This window comes from Triturus cristatus, chromosome 6, assembly GCF_964204655.1.
Source record: "Triturus cristatus chromosome 6, aTriCri1.1, whole genome shotgun sequence".
NCBI classification, from domain to species: domain Eukaryota; kingdom Metazoa; phylum Chordata; class Amphibia; order Caudata; family Salamandridae; genus Triturus; species Triturus cristatus.
The window spans coordinates 1,844,815,908-1,844,831,378 of record NC_140589.1 but is presented as its reverse complement, the minus strand read 5'-3'; the positions used below and the strand labels follow the sequence as shown (position 1 = coordinate 1,844,831,378).

General features: G+C 46.7%; 1 protein-coding gene across 2 annotated transcripts in view; it reads left to right on the top strand.

Moving 5' to 3' along the window:
• The window catches only part of IFT172 (intraflagellar transport 172), a 1,173,227-nt gene that overhangs the window by 918,681 nt on the left and 239,075 nt on the right, over positions 1-15,471 (top strand). For both annotated transcript variants that reach the window (XM_085613308.1, XM_085613307.1), the window contains one exon: positions 5,921-6,054. In XM_085613308.1, the coding sequence (XP_085469434.1) occupies positions 5,921-6,054 (134 nt within the window). The remainder of the gene's footprint in view (positions 1-5,920; positions 6,055-15,471) is intronic.

Genomic DNA, 15,471 nt, shown 5'->3' with positions numbered 1-15,471 from the left:
CCGCCGACGAGGTGGGAGTCTCGCAGTACAATACAATATATACATAGTAGTTATAAAAAACATTATATCATAGGCTAGTATGGACAGTAAGGTCACTACATTAGCCTATCTCAGTCTTTTTGTAAAAAGAACCAAACTTGCAACACAGCCAATCAGGCTGCAGCACCCTCTTAGAACCCTTCCACAGAGAGGCAAACCCTCAGATTTTCTATCGCACTTCGTGTGACAGGGAGTCTCCCTGAGCTCTGCTCAGTTTTTTTTCATCTTTGACTGAATTTTGTGAGTAGCTATTTCTGATTCTTCTAAGAAAAGCTTGTTTTTGCTCTGTTCTTCATGTGGGAAGAAGAGACTGCATTTTGAAAACCCCCACAAGGAATGTATATACTGTCTTTATCCAGCACATAAGGTTAAAGACTGCAGGATTTGTAGAACTTTCCCTGCTAAGACTTTGAAAGACAGAGAAGGAAGATTACTGGTTTGGTTGGAGAAGCGGAAGGCTACCTCTGAAGTTGTTTCGGAAGATGATGGCAGTATTGGTCCCCAGGCGTCCACCCCTCTTGCCAAAAAGAGGGATAGATCTGATGATCCCCCTGGGCCACAGAGTAAGACCTTGAAGAAGCCTCTCTCTGAGACTGGTCACTCTTCCTCTAAAAAAGAGAAGCTTTCATTCTCTTCAGAGGGGAAATCTGCTGAAAAAATCAAGATTTCTGAAAAAACTGCTTCAAAACAGCAAAAAACTCATTCTGAGTCTGCTGGGATCCCATCGACGTCGAAAAAAGCATCGTCGACGAAGAAATCTCCTCAGAGGGTGAGTGATTCCTCCTCGTCGTCATCGAAAAACATCCCATCGTAGACAGCACCGTCGACGATTACAATATCGCCATCGAGGATGCCAATCTCTTCGACGCCTGCCTCATCGTCGGCGGGACGCATGCCGTCGACGCTTTCGACGACGATACACCTCTCGTCGACGAGCCCACCGTCGACGATGATACAACTCCCGTCGACGAGCCCACCGTCGACGATGATTCAACTCCCGTCGACGGGCCCACCGTCGACGACGATACTAATTCCGTCGACGAGTCCACTGTCGACGACAACAGCAGCTTCGACGAAGATCAGAGTAGAAAGTCTGTATGTTAAATTCCTATAATAGACCATATCTGGGAAGAAGGCACTAATATAATGAAAACTCCATTTTCAGTTCCGGCGATTCTCCCTAGAATCGACAAGAAATATAAAGCACCTGTTGATGCTCCTGCTTGCCTTTCCGGACATCCTAGACCAGTTTCTGTTATTGGCAGCTCAACGGAAGTCTCGGAATCCATCCACTCCTGTGACAGCCTTGCCGGATAAGGATGGGAGGCGCCTTGATAACATTGGTAAACGTTTCACTACCATGGCGGGTGCCTCAGTTCGTGCTGCAAACTCTTTGGCGATTTTAAGTAGATATGACCGTCAACTATGGTCGGATATATCTCCATACCTTGATGGCTTACCTGATGACAAGAAGCAAGAAAGATTCTTCTTGAAGGGGAAAGGGCTGCATCAGAAATTATAGATATTTCTATGGATATAGCCTTCATGGGTTTTCGCCAACTTGCCGGGGCAGCAGTCCTTGGGCGTCAAGGATGGTTAAAATCTACTACCTTTCACCCAGAAGTCCAAACAAAAATTTTGGATATGCCATTTGATGGGGATATGTTATTCGGAAAACATATAGATGAGGCGTTGTTAAACATCAAGAAAGACAGTGACACTGCCAGAGCCCTTGGCACCTTACAATATCGAAAGACTCCGTTTCGGGGATCTAGAGGCAGAGGATTATATTCCTTTTGTGGTGACTATCAAAGATACCAAAGCCAAGGCCATCAGGGAAGATATGCTTATCAGCAACAGTCCTACAGAAACCCTCCAGCTGCTGCTTATAGACAGCAGAATAGGAGACGTCAACCTCAAGGCAGGGATTCTGCTAGAGAGCAGTGAGAGACGATCTGTTGGCACCTGCAACAGATTTACCACACCTCCGTTACCAGGTTCAGAATGTGTCCCAACATTTCAACAATTGGCAAAAGATTAACCACAGACAAGTGGGTCTTGGATATTCTAAAATCTGGGCATACCCTGGAATTTGTCAGTACCCCTCCCCCTCATCCACCTTTAAAGAAACTTCCTCCACATCTGGCTCTTCTCAGGAAGGAAGCAAAAATCATGCTATTTAAAGGAGCGATGGAAAAAGTGCCTCGCTCTCAGGTGAGAAAAGGATTTTATCCCCGCTTTTTGCTTATAAAAAAAAAGTCAGGGGAATGGAGGCCTATCCTGGATTTAAGAAAGCTGAACAAATATGTTCAAAAGAAATCCTTTTGCATGGTCACACTTCAAGAAATCCTTCAGCTTCTAGACCATGCAGATTTCATGACAACTTTAGATAACCAGGATGCTTACTTCCATGTCCCCATTCATCCCGAACACCGGAAATTCCTTTGTTTTACTGTAGCAGGTGCACATTTTCAGTTCAAAGTCCTACCCTTCGGCCTGTGTTCAGCCCCGAGAGTCTTTACCAAATTCCTGTCCCCGGTGGCGGCTCATCTCAGACTTCAAGGCATACAATTATTCCCTTATCTGGACGATTGGCTAATAAAGGCTCCTTCGTTTACACAGGCTTCTCGAGCAACGTCCATATGCATTCAACTATTTCAATCCCTGGGACTGTCCCTAGACATTCAAAAATCAGTTCTTTGTCCAAATCAAAGAATCTAATTCATAGGGGCAATGTTGGACACTATTCAGGACAAAGCATTCTTGTCAAAAGAAAGGCAATCACGTCTGATTTCTCTGGCATCAGTCCTCTTAAAAAGAATGTTCGCTTCTGTGAGACTCATCTAGTCATTCCTAGGAATACTGTCTTCAGCAATTCTGCCTCACACCCGTCTAAGGATGAGGCCGATCCAAGAGGAATTAGACAGTCAGTGGCTACAGATCTCAGGTTCGTTCGACGACCTAGTGAAGATAACTCCACTTATGCGAGAAGCGCTGCTTTGGTGGCTGCGCTCCAAGAATGTCTTAATCGGGCTCACTTTTCTTCCTTCCATATCGGAGTTCATTCTCACTACGGATGCTTCCCTATAAGAGTGGGGTGCACACCTTCAGGATCTTTGCATAAGAGGAAGGTGGTCTGCTGCAATAGCAAACATGCATATCAATTTCCTGGAGCTTTGAGCCATTTTCATGGCGTTGCAATCTTTTCTCCCAAGGCTTCAAGGGTCATCAGTCCTCATCAGAACCGACAACACCAATTGCATGCATTACTTAAACAAACAGGGAGGGACCCGTTCGCACATACTGTCTCGAGAAGCTCAAAACATTTGGGAATGGCTGCTGTCTCACAACATCAAGATAAAAGTGGAGCATTTGCCGGGAATCCACAACACTTTAGCGGACACTCTGAGCAGGACGTCGAAGTCATTTCACAAGTGGGAGTTGGACTAGTCAGTTGTGGATCACATTTTTCAGATATGGGGCAAACCAAATCTGGATCTCTTTGCTTCCAAGAACAATCGGAAGTGCCAATTCTTTGCAAGTTGGGAACCAGAGAAGGGCTCGTGGGGGAACGCCTTCATGATGAGGTGGACAGGGATCTTTGCTTACGCATTTCCCCCCTTTCCATTGATCCCAAGACTTCTACGCAAGCTTAAGATGGAACCATGTTGCATGATTCTCATTGCTCCGCGGTGGCCGCGTCATCATTGGTTTACGGAGCTTCTCCTGCTATTCAAACGCAGACCATACCGCCTGCCTGCAGTTCCGATCCTGCTATCAATGAGCAAGGGCCAGATTCTTCATCGTCGTCCAGTCCAATTGCACCTTCATGCATGGTTTCTGGATTCACAGAATTTAAGGAGCCTAGATCTGCCTCAGGATTGTAGAGATATCCTTGCTAGGGCTAGAGCTCCTTCTACTTTAAAGACTTATGCTTTGAAATGGAAACGATTCTGTGCCTGGTGCTCTGACAAGGATCTACATCCTGTTCAATGTTCTCCAGATATAGTTCTGCCTTATCTCCTTTCATTATCTAAGTCTGGTCTTATGTTTACTTCTGTCAAATTACATTTAGCAGCTATTTCGTCATACAGACGATCTGCAGGTGCTGCATCCCTTTGCTCTAATCGATTGGTCAAACAATTCCTTAAAGGACTGTTCAGAACTTTTCCACCTGTCAAAGCTCCTCCTCCAGAATGGAGACTTAATCTGGTGTTACAACAACTTATGAATCATCCCTTTGAGCCTGTTCACAAGGGTGACCTAAAATACCTCTCTTGGAAAAGGGCACTGTTAATAGCACTCACTTCCGCTCGGAGGGTCAGTGAGATCCAGGCCTTCACTATTAAACAACCTTACTTGAAATTCACCAACGATTATGTCCTCCTCAGAACTAATCCAATGTTTATTCCGAAGGTTCCCTCTACATTCCATCTTAACGAGCCTGTTATTCTGCGTACGTTCTTTCCTAATCCGTCTTCTTCTGCTGAAAAGACGTTGCATACTCTGGATGTTAAAAGGTGTCTGAAATTCTATGTTTCATGTACTGCGTCCATCAGAAAGTCAGATCAACTGTTCATTTCTTATTGTGGTCGAAAGCCAGGAACAGCGGTTACGCATCCACTATCCAATTCTGTCATAATAAAGCCGAACATGCTTTATCTGCAAAACACAATGGCAGTGTCCTAGTCTACTGCTCTTTTTGCTGGAGTACCTATAGAGAAGATTTGCCATGCTGCGACCCGGAAGACGGTGCACACTTTTACACGGCATTACTGTCTGGATCTGGTGACAGAGGCTGAGTCAGCTGTGGGTCAAGCAGTGCTACGGAACCTTTTTAGATAAGGTAAGCCTCTGTAAGGAGGTGCCTAGATTATTGTTTATTCTGTTTTCATGCTGTGCTTTCTATATTATATATATATATATATAATATGTTTGTTTTTATCCATGCATATGTTATAATGCTTTCCCTTATTTGGGTTAGAATGTATTGGTATTATGAGGTATCTATTGTTTTTTCTAATGATACCCACCATCCACTATGCAAAAAGATTTTGTACTGCAAAATATTCTGATTTTAAGCATGTGAATCTATGAAAGATACCCCAATACTGGATAAGAAAACGAGTTACTTACCTGTAACTTTAGTTATTCAGTATTGGTATCTTTCATAGATTCACATGTGACCCACCCTCCTCCCCGGAGAGACTTACCTTATTGTTATTACATACTACTGTCACTTGTGCTACGAAAATCTGAGGGTTTGCCTCTCTGTGGAAGGGTTCCAAGAGGGTGCTGCAGCCTAATTTGCTGTGTTCCAAGTTTGGTTCTTTTCACAAAAAGACTGAGATAGGCTAATGTAGTGACCTTACTGTCCAATAGTAGCCTATAATATAATGTTTTTTATGACTATTATATATATATTTTATGGTACCGCGAGACTCCCACCTCGTCGGCCGGGATAATTCGAAGCATGTGAATCTATGGAAAGATACCAATACTGGATAACTAAAGTTACAGGTAAGTAACTCGTTTTCTTGTGCTCCGCTATGAGGTTTGGGTTCCAGAGATAAAGGAGTACAAGGAGCACTTTGGAGTACTGCTGCAGAACTGAAAATGAATGATTTGGATTCAGTATGATTGGCAATGTAACCTGTTCTCAGTGTGGAAATACATATTTTAAAGACCACATAGGCTTCCAATTCATTTAATGGTATGATGCCTTGGAAGACATTTGAGTGAAGGTTGACACTGAGGAGAAAGGTTTACTTACTTCCCGATGCTGGGTTTGAGCAGAAAAGTAAATGTGTTTAAATGGTGAGTGTAATTTAAAGGGAAGCTCAAAGATGCCTCGGAATTAATGAGTGCTTTTTTTCCACAGAGGAATGGAGGGTATGGTGGAACAAGCCCGCGAGTGGGAGCAAGCTGGGGAGTATGCCAGAGCCGTGGACTGCTACCTGAAGGTCAAAGATCTGGATAATGTGAATCTGATGGAAAAGTGCTGGATGAAGGCAAGTGACATACTGCCCTCTACATCTTGGGGTCGCAGGAAGTCTGGTTGAGATGATAGTGGATGTGGAGGGGGTGAAATTAGGTAGGCATCTCCGATAAGAAGTGACAGAGAAGAAACATGCACCAACATTCTCCCTGATTCTGTAAGGGTGCTGTGTCAGTTGAAATTCTGTAAACTGGTTCTGTAAACAGAAAAATATTCGGCTAGTTTCCAGGTACTTCATATTTTTGCAGATAATGCACATAGTATTGCATTCTTTTGCTTTGGATTACATACCTAGGTCATGAGGGAGACTCAGACTCCTACCTGCATTTCCTGGTTCCCAATTTGACTACTTCACCACTAAATCATATCACTGTTAAAACATTTGTACTTCCTCCCAACCTTAGTAAGGAATCATGAAATCCATTTTATTTTGAAACCTGCAGCTGAACCATTCTTACTTCATCATGTAGATCTGGTTATATCCCTCACTCACCCTTTTCTGTTCTTTTTCCTCTGAAGTGGAAGCTCCTTGTCACAAATATCCTTTTGGTGTGACTTTGCTTTTTGTAGCTCAGCCAAGCCAGGGAGTCCCAGGAGCTGAGCAGCATCCCCCCCCCTCCCTCCTTCCGATGCTCAAGTGACTCTAAGCTCGGGAGGAGGGAGGGGAAGGCTCTTGTGTACCTCTGCCTTTCACTTCCCCCTGCTCACTCTTTGTATATTGGAAATGCAGTAGAAAGAGAACAGCAGAGGCTGTTTATTAGAACTGTAAATTGTTGAATGCAGCGGGCCTATACCAGTTCATATAGGCCTCTTCTGCTCCATTGTCTTCAATGGAGCTCTCAACATTCCAATGTTCTATTGTTGCCTTAGAGCCCACCGTAGCGGGCTCTACCGGCCATTAAAGGCCCACTACAGTGTTTGGCGAGGGCATTTAACAAGGGAGCGGGCCTTTGATGGCGGTAGAGCCTGCTACAGAGGGCACTAAAGCTATTAGAACATTCCACCCCTAGAGGGCAGAATGTTCTAATTTGTAAAACAAAGGCTTCATGGAGCCCAAGGCGGTTGAAATCCCCTCGGTCTCCGTGCGTCCTTTTGTTCACAGCAACAGCTGTGAACAAACATTAGAATGTTGGAGCTCCGGGCTTATACCGGCCATTAGAAGCCCAGAGCACTCCATTGTTTTCAGTGAAGCTCCCAATATTCCAATGTTCTAATTGTATATGGTGTGCTGCGAAAAACTTCTCTTCGAGTAGCACGCCTCAGGTTTAGTGCAGTGGTGTTCATGTGGTTTGCTTTTGCAGGGCATATGCTCTCTAGTATATGCTGCATTTCCATCATTCCCATGAAGACTAGTCCAAATCACCGAGAATTCGGATTCGTGAAGATAACTGTTGAATGTCATAGAGAGCCAAAATCCTTTGAAGATCAGTGGGTGCGTGACACAAAAGGCTACTTGTGGTTAAATCTGTTTTTTTCCTTAGGGCAGTCTCTACACCTTATCTGTTTTTTGCATAGCAATCTCTTGTCTGTGTGTTAACATTTATTGTGGTGATTTGAGGGATTCTTCTGCAAGGAAGGTTATCCAAAGGCCTGTTCAAGATTGCAACTATAAAGACTGTGTGAAAATGTAGATCAAGCTTCTTTTATTTCATACCTTATAGGTCTTTTTGAGCTGACTGAGAAGAGAAAACCACTGTTAATGGTTTAAAAAAGATTTTCTGTGCATAACCCACTGGTTCCCATTTTCCTCCTACAATCAGCCCCTTAACCCCAGTGTGCTTCTGACTTTGTTTCTCGGACTCCCAATGAGAACCTTGCACTTGATTATTTTTAAATTCCATCAGATTTGCCCATTTCGTCACCATTTTATCTCTCTGGTTTGGTATGTAGGAAGCCTTTTGCCAGTTTGCTGTTATTCTTTCTTGAGCATGTCTTTACAGGCCAGCGTCCTATCAGTTCCTTCTTTCTTCAATAGTGTGCATCAATCTGTGTCCCCTCAGGCATCTGGATTTTAGGCTTCTTTTATCCTGACAGCATGAAGTCTGTAGTGCCACCACTTGCCAGGATACTCCGCATTATAACCATTTTAGAAGGTTATGTCCTATCTGTTATTATATTTCGCAATTATATTTGAGGTCTTGATTTCTCACATCTCTGTCCTTTGGGATTAAAGTGCCTTCTGGGTTTAAATTTGTTTTATCTGACATGATACTCTCTTTTCTTCTTTCCAAAGCGGAGGGCCTAGGGGGTAGGGGTAATTGAAAGGGGACTTTATTCCAGAGGGTGTTCTTCCACCTGAAACTATCCAGAAACGAACCTGCCTTCTTACTAGGGAGGTGTGCACTAATCTACACTTCGTTTGCTTTCCTTTGGTATTCCCTGCATTCTGCTTGACTCTTACCAGAGGATTGGGCGTAGATTACCTGTTCTCTCTGGGGAGTTGGTTCATTGTGTTACATTTAGCACATATTCCTCCACCTTATCTTTCCTGACTTAAGGAGTCGGTTCGGGGCACCTACAAACAGGAGGGGTTTTATTGATGTCAGTGCCTTCACATTCAGCCTTAGGTCATTATCGAGCCTCAAAGGAAGGTATGGTCTACCCTGAAAAAGAGGATTCTTGTCCACGTAAGAGAGTGAAGAAGCGGCACGGTTGAAGAGGGAACCCTGTGGCTCCTTATGATGCTATACATTGCTTTAGTGAGATTTAAAGAGGCTAAGGCAGTGCTTTCAGCATTATGTTAAACACTGTCCTAATATAGCTCCCTGTTCCTCTGTTTTATGAACTTTTTAAATTAAATTGAGCCTTTACAATGCAGTGTTTTGGACTAGTTTCTTAACCATGAACATCATTTTTTTGCGCTGCCATGTGAACTATTTTGAAAACAGGAACAGAATCTGTCATGCCCCAGCTTTTCAACTTGATCCAAGACAAAAGAAGGGGTTTGTTGTCATTTCTGGGTTTTGTTTATGCATTGTCAATTGAAGACATTGCCTTGGAATGCAAACTAGATAAATGGGAATCTATTAACATGTTGAGCCCATTGCACTACAATGCAGCTGATGGCCACAGTCAGAAGAATAGGTACTAATCTAATTGTACAATACTGCGCTTTTCCGACACTGCCCAGCATGCTGCCATTCTGGTTTATCTTCAGTGTGAAATTCTAGTAACACTTTTAGGTACATTCACAAGCAATTTATGTATTTTCGGGGAATTACCCACAGTCTGTGGATGATCCCAGTTCTGGGGGAAGCATTCCTTGCTTACATTGCGTACAGTTGGAAGAAATTCACAGCAAAATCTCACACGGAGTGCTGTGCATCAAGTATGCACCGGCTGATGTATGGTTCAGGGGCACAGGTCTATTTGCATTATGGGAATTTGCTTGCTGTATCGAGAACAACGCGCACTTCTAGTTTTGTGAAATAATAAAGCACTTAGGCTTTTTGTCAATGCAACAGAATTTAGTAATGAGTTACATCAGTAGGGCGCAAAACAGTTAATTTATGTCAACTTTTTATACACGTTTTAGTTCTAGCCAGTTAAATGAATGTTATTTTGGTATAACTCACAAACAGGTAAGTATATTGACAGTTATATGCAAAATAAAGAACAAGTTACTTACCTTCTGTAATGCTTTTTCTGGTGGATACGGTATCTGCCTGTGGATTCCTCACCTTGTGAATATCCCCTGCGCCAGCATTCCACTGAACTTTTTTCCCCAGCTCTCTATGCCGACGTGGACGACGTCATAATGCATCGGCTCCGCTCGCGACTCCATATGACGTCACCGGAGCCATAAGAGAGCCACGTCGGCGTGATGTCAGTTCCACCCATTTTTTCCGTGCCCCCGAGGCGCACAGGTGGACCAACGACAGATTCAAAGTATACACAGTATACAATATACCATCAAATATACATAGAACATATACAAAAGGAAAGCTAAATAAAACAAGCATTTCCTACCAATGTACCAGAAAGCATAACAACATCTCAAACAAGACAACTTTTAAGGTATACCAAGGTGGACAACGGGGAGGCGGGTGGGCCAGTGAGGAATCCACAGGCAGATACTGTATCCACCAGAAAAAGCGTTACCAAAGGTAAGTAACTTGTTCTTCTGATGGATACATCTGCCAGTGGATTCCTCACCTTGTGAATAGATTCCCACAGCAGTCCCCACTCCCGGAGGAGGGTGTCCACCTTCCTATACCAGAAAGTCTTGCAAGACAGAGCGCGCAAAGTGGCCCTCCCTCCTCATCTCAGAGTCCAAGCAATAATGCTTTGCGAAAGTATGGAGGGAGGCCCAAGTCGCGGCTTTACAAATATCTGCCACAGGAAAACCCCTGGCCAAAGCAGATGTAGATGATTTAGCTCTAGTTGAATGAGCCCTAATACCCTCAGGAGGAACCTTACCAGCCCGGGCATAGCAGATCTTGATGGCAAGGATGATCCATCTTGATAAAGTGCGCTTGTGCACCGCTCGTCCTTTAGAATTTACCAACATAACCCACGAAGAGCTGATCGTCCAGACGAAAGTCTTTCGTTCTGTCCAAGTAAAAGCTGACAGCTCTCTTTGGGTCCAGGCGATGAAGTCTTTCCTCCTCTTTGGAGGGATGAGGAGGTGGATAAAAAACAGGGAGAGTAATAGACTGCCCCAAATGAAACGGAGTAACTACTTTAGGCAAGAAAGCAGCCCTGGTCCTAAGAACCATCCTTTCAGCATGTAATGTTAAAAAAGGGGGCTTAGAACTAAGAGCTTCAAGCTCACTCACCCTCCTTGCCGAGGTTATGGCTACAAGAAAGACCGTCTTAAAGGACAACAGCCTCAGAGGACAACTATGATGAGGCTCAAACGGGGACCCCATCAGAAAAGTTAAGACAAGATTAAGGTCCCACTGTGGCATTACAAAAGGAGTAGGAGGAAACTTGTTTGTAAGGCCTTTAATAAACCTTCGTACAATCGGAGATTTAAATAATGATGGTTGATCAGGAAGACATAGAAAAGCCGGTAAGGCCGATAGATAGCCCTTGACCGTGGCTACAGCACAGCCCTGCTGAGCCAGGGAAAGAGCAAACTGAAGTACACCAGAAAGATGGGCTTTTAAAGGGTCAATGGATCTCTCTCCACACCACTTAAACTTAGACCACCTATATGAGTAAATGGACTTTGTCGCCTGGCCGATAAAATAACATCCACCACATCAGGCGGGAGAGAGAAGGAATTCAGGTTGCCCCGTTCAATCTCCAGGCATGAAGGTGTAAGCTCTGGAGGTGGGGGTGTAGAACCTGCCCCTCTGACTGCGAGAGGAGGTCTGCCCTCAGAGGGAGACGGAGCGGAGGGCACGAGGAGAGGTGGAGAAGATCTGTGTACCACACCCTTCTTGGCCAATCCGGGGCGACCAAAATAACTTGGGCCCGGTCTTGGCGAATCTTCCTCAGAACCCGAGGAATCAAGGGTACGGGATGAAACGCGTAAAGGAGTTGTGAGCACCAACTCAACTGAAACGCGTCCCCCAACGCTCCCTGCATCGGATACTGGAGACTGCAAAATGACGGGCAGTGTGCGTTCTCGCGGGTGGCGAATAGGTCCACCCGAGGTGTCCCCCACATCCGAAAGACATGACGAACCACCTCTGGATGGAGCCTCCACTCGTGGTCGGCGGAGAACTGCCGACTGAGACTCTCCGCACGTACGTTTAGCACCCCAGCCAGATGATTTGCCATTAGACAAATCTGATGGTCCTGAGCCCAGGTCCATAGACGCAGGGCCTCTCTGCAGAGACAATGCGACCCCACTCCTCCCTGCTTGTTGACATACCACATTGCGGTAATGTTGTCCGTCAGGACTTTAACAGACTGACCGCGAAGGGAAGGAAGGAAGGAAGGAAGGAAGGAAGGAAGGAAGGCCTTGAGTGCCAAACGAATCGTCCGCAATTCTAGAAGGTTGATGTGAAGCAACCTTTCCTCTGGAGACCAAAGACCCTTGAGGTCCAGATCCCCCAGATGAGCACCCCACCCTAAGGTGGAGGTGGCCACCGATGGAGGCAGATGGAAGGGCTTTCCTTGAGACAGATTGCCCCCCACGCTCCACCAAGATCGATCCGCTGCAGCTTCTCTGGAGATCCTGATCGACTCCCTGAGATCTCCATTGGGCTTATACCACTGCCTGCGGAGGCACCACTGGAGCGCCCTCATGTGCCAGCGTGCATGGTTGACCAACAGAATGCAGGAAGCGAACAGACCGAGCAGACGAAGGACCTTCAGAACTGGAACAACCGCTCCATTGTAGAATAAAGGGACTATCTCCTGAATGTCGAGAATTCTTTGAGGTGGGAGGAAATGCTCGACACACATTAGTATCCAGTAACGCCCCTATGAACAGGTTGCGTTGAGAGGGCACCAGGTGAGATTTGGGCACATTGATCGAAAAACCCAAGTCGAATAACAGCTGAGATGTTACCTGCAGATGATGCTGCACCATCTCTGGGGACTCTGCCTTCAGAAGACAGTCGTCCAGGTAGGGGAAAACCGGAATCCCCGACCTCCTGAGATGAGTAGCCACAACCGCCATCACCTTCGTGAAGACTCGAGGTGCGGTAGTAAGACCAAACGGGAGGACCGCAAACTGGTAATGTTGTGACCCAACCGTAAAACGGAGATTCTTCCTGTGCGACTTCAGGATTGGGACATGGAAGTACGCGTCCTGCAAGTCGATCGACACCATCCAGTCTCCTTGCTGCAACGCTTGAAGAACCTGCGCAAGGGTCAGCATCTTGAATTTCTCCTGTTTCAGGTAAAAGTTCAAGACTCTGAGGTCCAGTATCGGACGCAATCTGCCGTCCTTCTTGGGAATCAGGAAATACCGGGAGTAGCATCCCTGACCCCTTTCCTGCTCTGGAACCACCTCTATCGCACCCTTTTGAAGCAAAGCTAGCACCTCCTTCTGCAGAAGAAGTAGATGGTCTTCTGAGCAGTAACTGTGGCAAGGAGGGTAAGGGGAAGGAAACTCCCGAAAGGGAAGGGCGTAACGCGTCTCCACGAGGTTTAAAACCCAGAGGTCGGTTGTAACAGATTTCCAACCTCGCAGAAAGTGGGACACCCGACCCCCCACAGGTCTTACATGATCTAGGATGGGGGATCTAGGACTGCTTCCCTGAAGCTTCATTGGGAGCAGAGGAGGCAGAAGATGAAGATGGGTTGCGGCTAGAACCTCTCCGTCCTCTTTGTCTTTCTCTATAGGACCTATAGAGGGGATTCTGCTGCTGCTGAGGCTGCCGGAAGGAGCGAAATGAAGATCTCCCAAAGCCTCTGAACTTCCTAAGACCAAATCCTTTAGCAGGAGCTTGCAAACCTAAAGATTTCGGCGTCACCCTGCTCTCTTTAAATCTCTGCAAGGCGGAATCAGCCTTTTCACCAAAAAGTTTCTGTCCGTCAAAGGGCAAATCCACCAAAGTGGCCTGAACATCCGTAGAGAAGCCAGATGAACGAACCCACGCTTGCCTCCTAGTGGCTATAGATGACCCCATTATCCTTGCCACAGAATCAGCCGTATCAAGCCCCGACTGAATCACCTGCCTTGCGGCAGCCTGAGTGTCAGTGACCACTTCCATAAAAGACGCCTTATCACCTTCTGGCAACTTAGGGGCTAAAGATTTCATTGAGTCCATAAGAGCATGAACGTAGCGCCCTAGTAAGCAGGTGGCATTAGTGGATTTAAGCGCCATGCTCCCTGAAGAAAAGGTCTTCTTAGCCGCCTGATCCTCCTTCTTAGACTCCCTATCTGCAGGAGTCTGAGGAAAAGCTCCTGAAGCATGCTTCGAGCATGACGCCTGTACCACCAGACTTTCTGGAGAAGGGTGTGAAGAAAGAAAACCTGGATCCCCACGTGCACCCTATATCTTCTTGCCACCTGTCTTGAGACTGCCGGCGAAGAGAGTGGCTTACGCCAGACGCCCATAACTGGCTCCAAAATAGCCTCATTAAAAGGCAACAAAGGCTCACTGGTCGAGGTAGGCGAATGTAGCACCTCCGTCAGAAGGTTATGTTTAAACTCAGCAGAGGGCAACTGCAAGTCCAGCAACTCTGCGGCCTTCTTTATTACAAGATGGTAAGGAGCCAGTTCCTGCGGTGGAGAAGATCTAGTGGAAGAATGCTCCCACTCCGGAGTTGTATCGAGACCGCTAGCCTCTTGAATCCCCTCAAAGTCGTCAGAAGAAGTATCCACCTCACCTTCTTCCACCTCCTCCCTATAACGCTCCTCTTCCAAGACTCTCAGGGCCTCTCTCCTTGAGCGGATCCGAGGAACCGGCGCCGGCGGCGCCGTACGCGGAGTCGGTGGAACCGAACATGGAGCCGGAGGTGTCGGAGTCGGCGGAGTCGGAGTCAATGGCGCCGGACACGGAGCCGAGGGAGTCGGCAACGGCGTCGAGGAAGGCTCCGAAGAAGGTCGATCCAATCGAAGTCGAGATGGATCCCCAGACGGCGCCGGAAACTGCCACGAAGGCGCCATCGGCAGAAAGGGCATAAACGGGGCCTGAGCATAATGCTGCGGCACTCCCAAGATGTATGCCATAGGACCCACGGGACCAGTAGGTGCGCCGGATGGGAAGGCAGCCCGTTGGAAAATCCCATACATAGCATTTAGAAAATGCGTCGAATCCGCACCCGGAGTCGGGAACTGCGGATAAGGGATTGATCCCGGATCCGGCTGAGGAGTACCTGAAAACGGAGCTGTAGTGTCCTCAACAGGCGCCGCAGGATCATCCGGCTCTGGAGAAGGCTCTTTTTCCTGTTCTTGCTCGGCCTCAGAAGCAGAAGACTCCACTGAAACCGATGACTGCGCCGGGGATTGCGCCGGGGACTGCGCCGGGGACCGCGCCGGAATCCGCTTCGGCGAAGGAGATCTCTCTGGAGACTTAGAAGGAGAAGGAGACACATCCTTACTTCGACGTCGAGGCGAAGTCGATCTCGACGCCTTGCTCTTCGAAGACCGGCGCCGAGAGGAATGCTTCCTTTTCTTTTGGTGTTTCTTCGACTACGAAGAATGCGAAGTCGACGACTCCGGTCTCGACCTCTCCTTCTTCCTACCTCTCTTCTCCTTCTTAGCCTTGGCCATGAAGAGCTTCGCCTCTCTCTCCTTCAAGGCCTTGGGATTCATCCTTCTGCAGCTGGAACAATCCTCCACGTCGTGGTCAGAAGAAAGGCACCCCAAACAATCTTCATGGGGGTCTGTCATCGACATGTGGCCCCCACATTCCCTACAAGGTTTGAAACCCGACTTCCTAGTCGAAGACATGGCAACATTTTCAAGAGTAACTCACTACACGACTACAAAGTAGCAGGAGAGTGCTGGAAAACCGCTGCGCGTCTACGGCGTGGAAAAAAGGGAACTGACGTCATCACGCCGACGTGGCTCTCTTATGACTCCG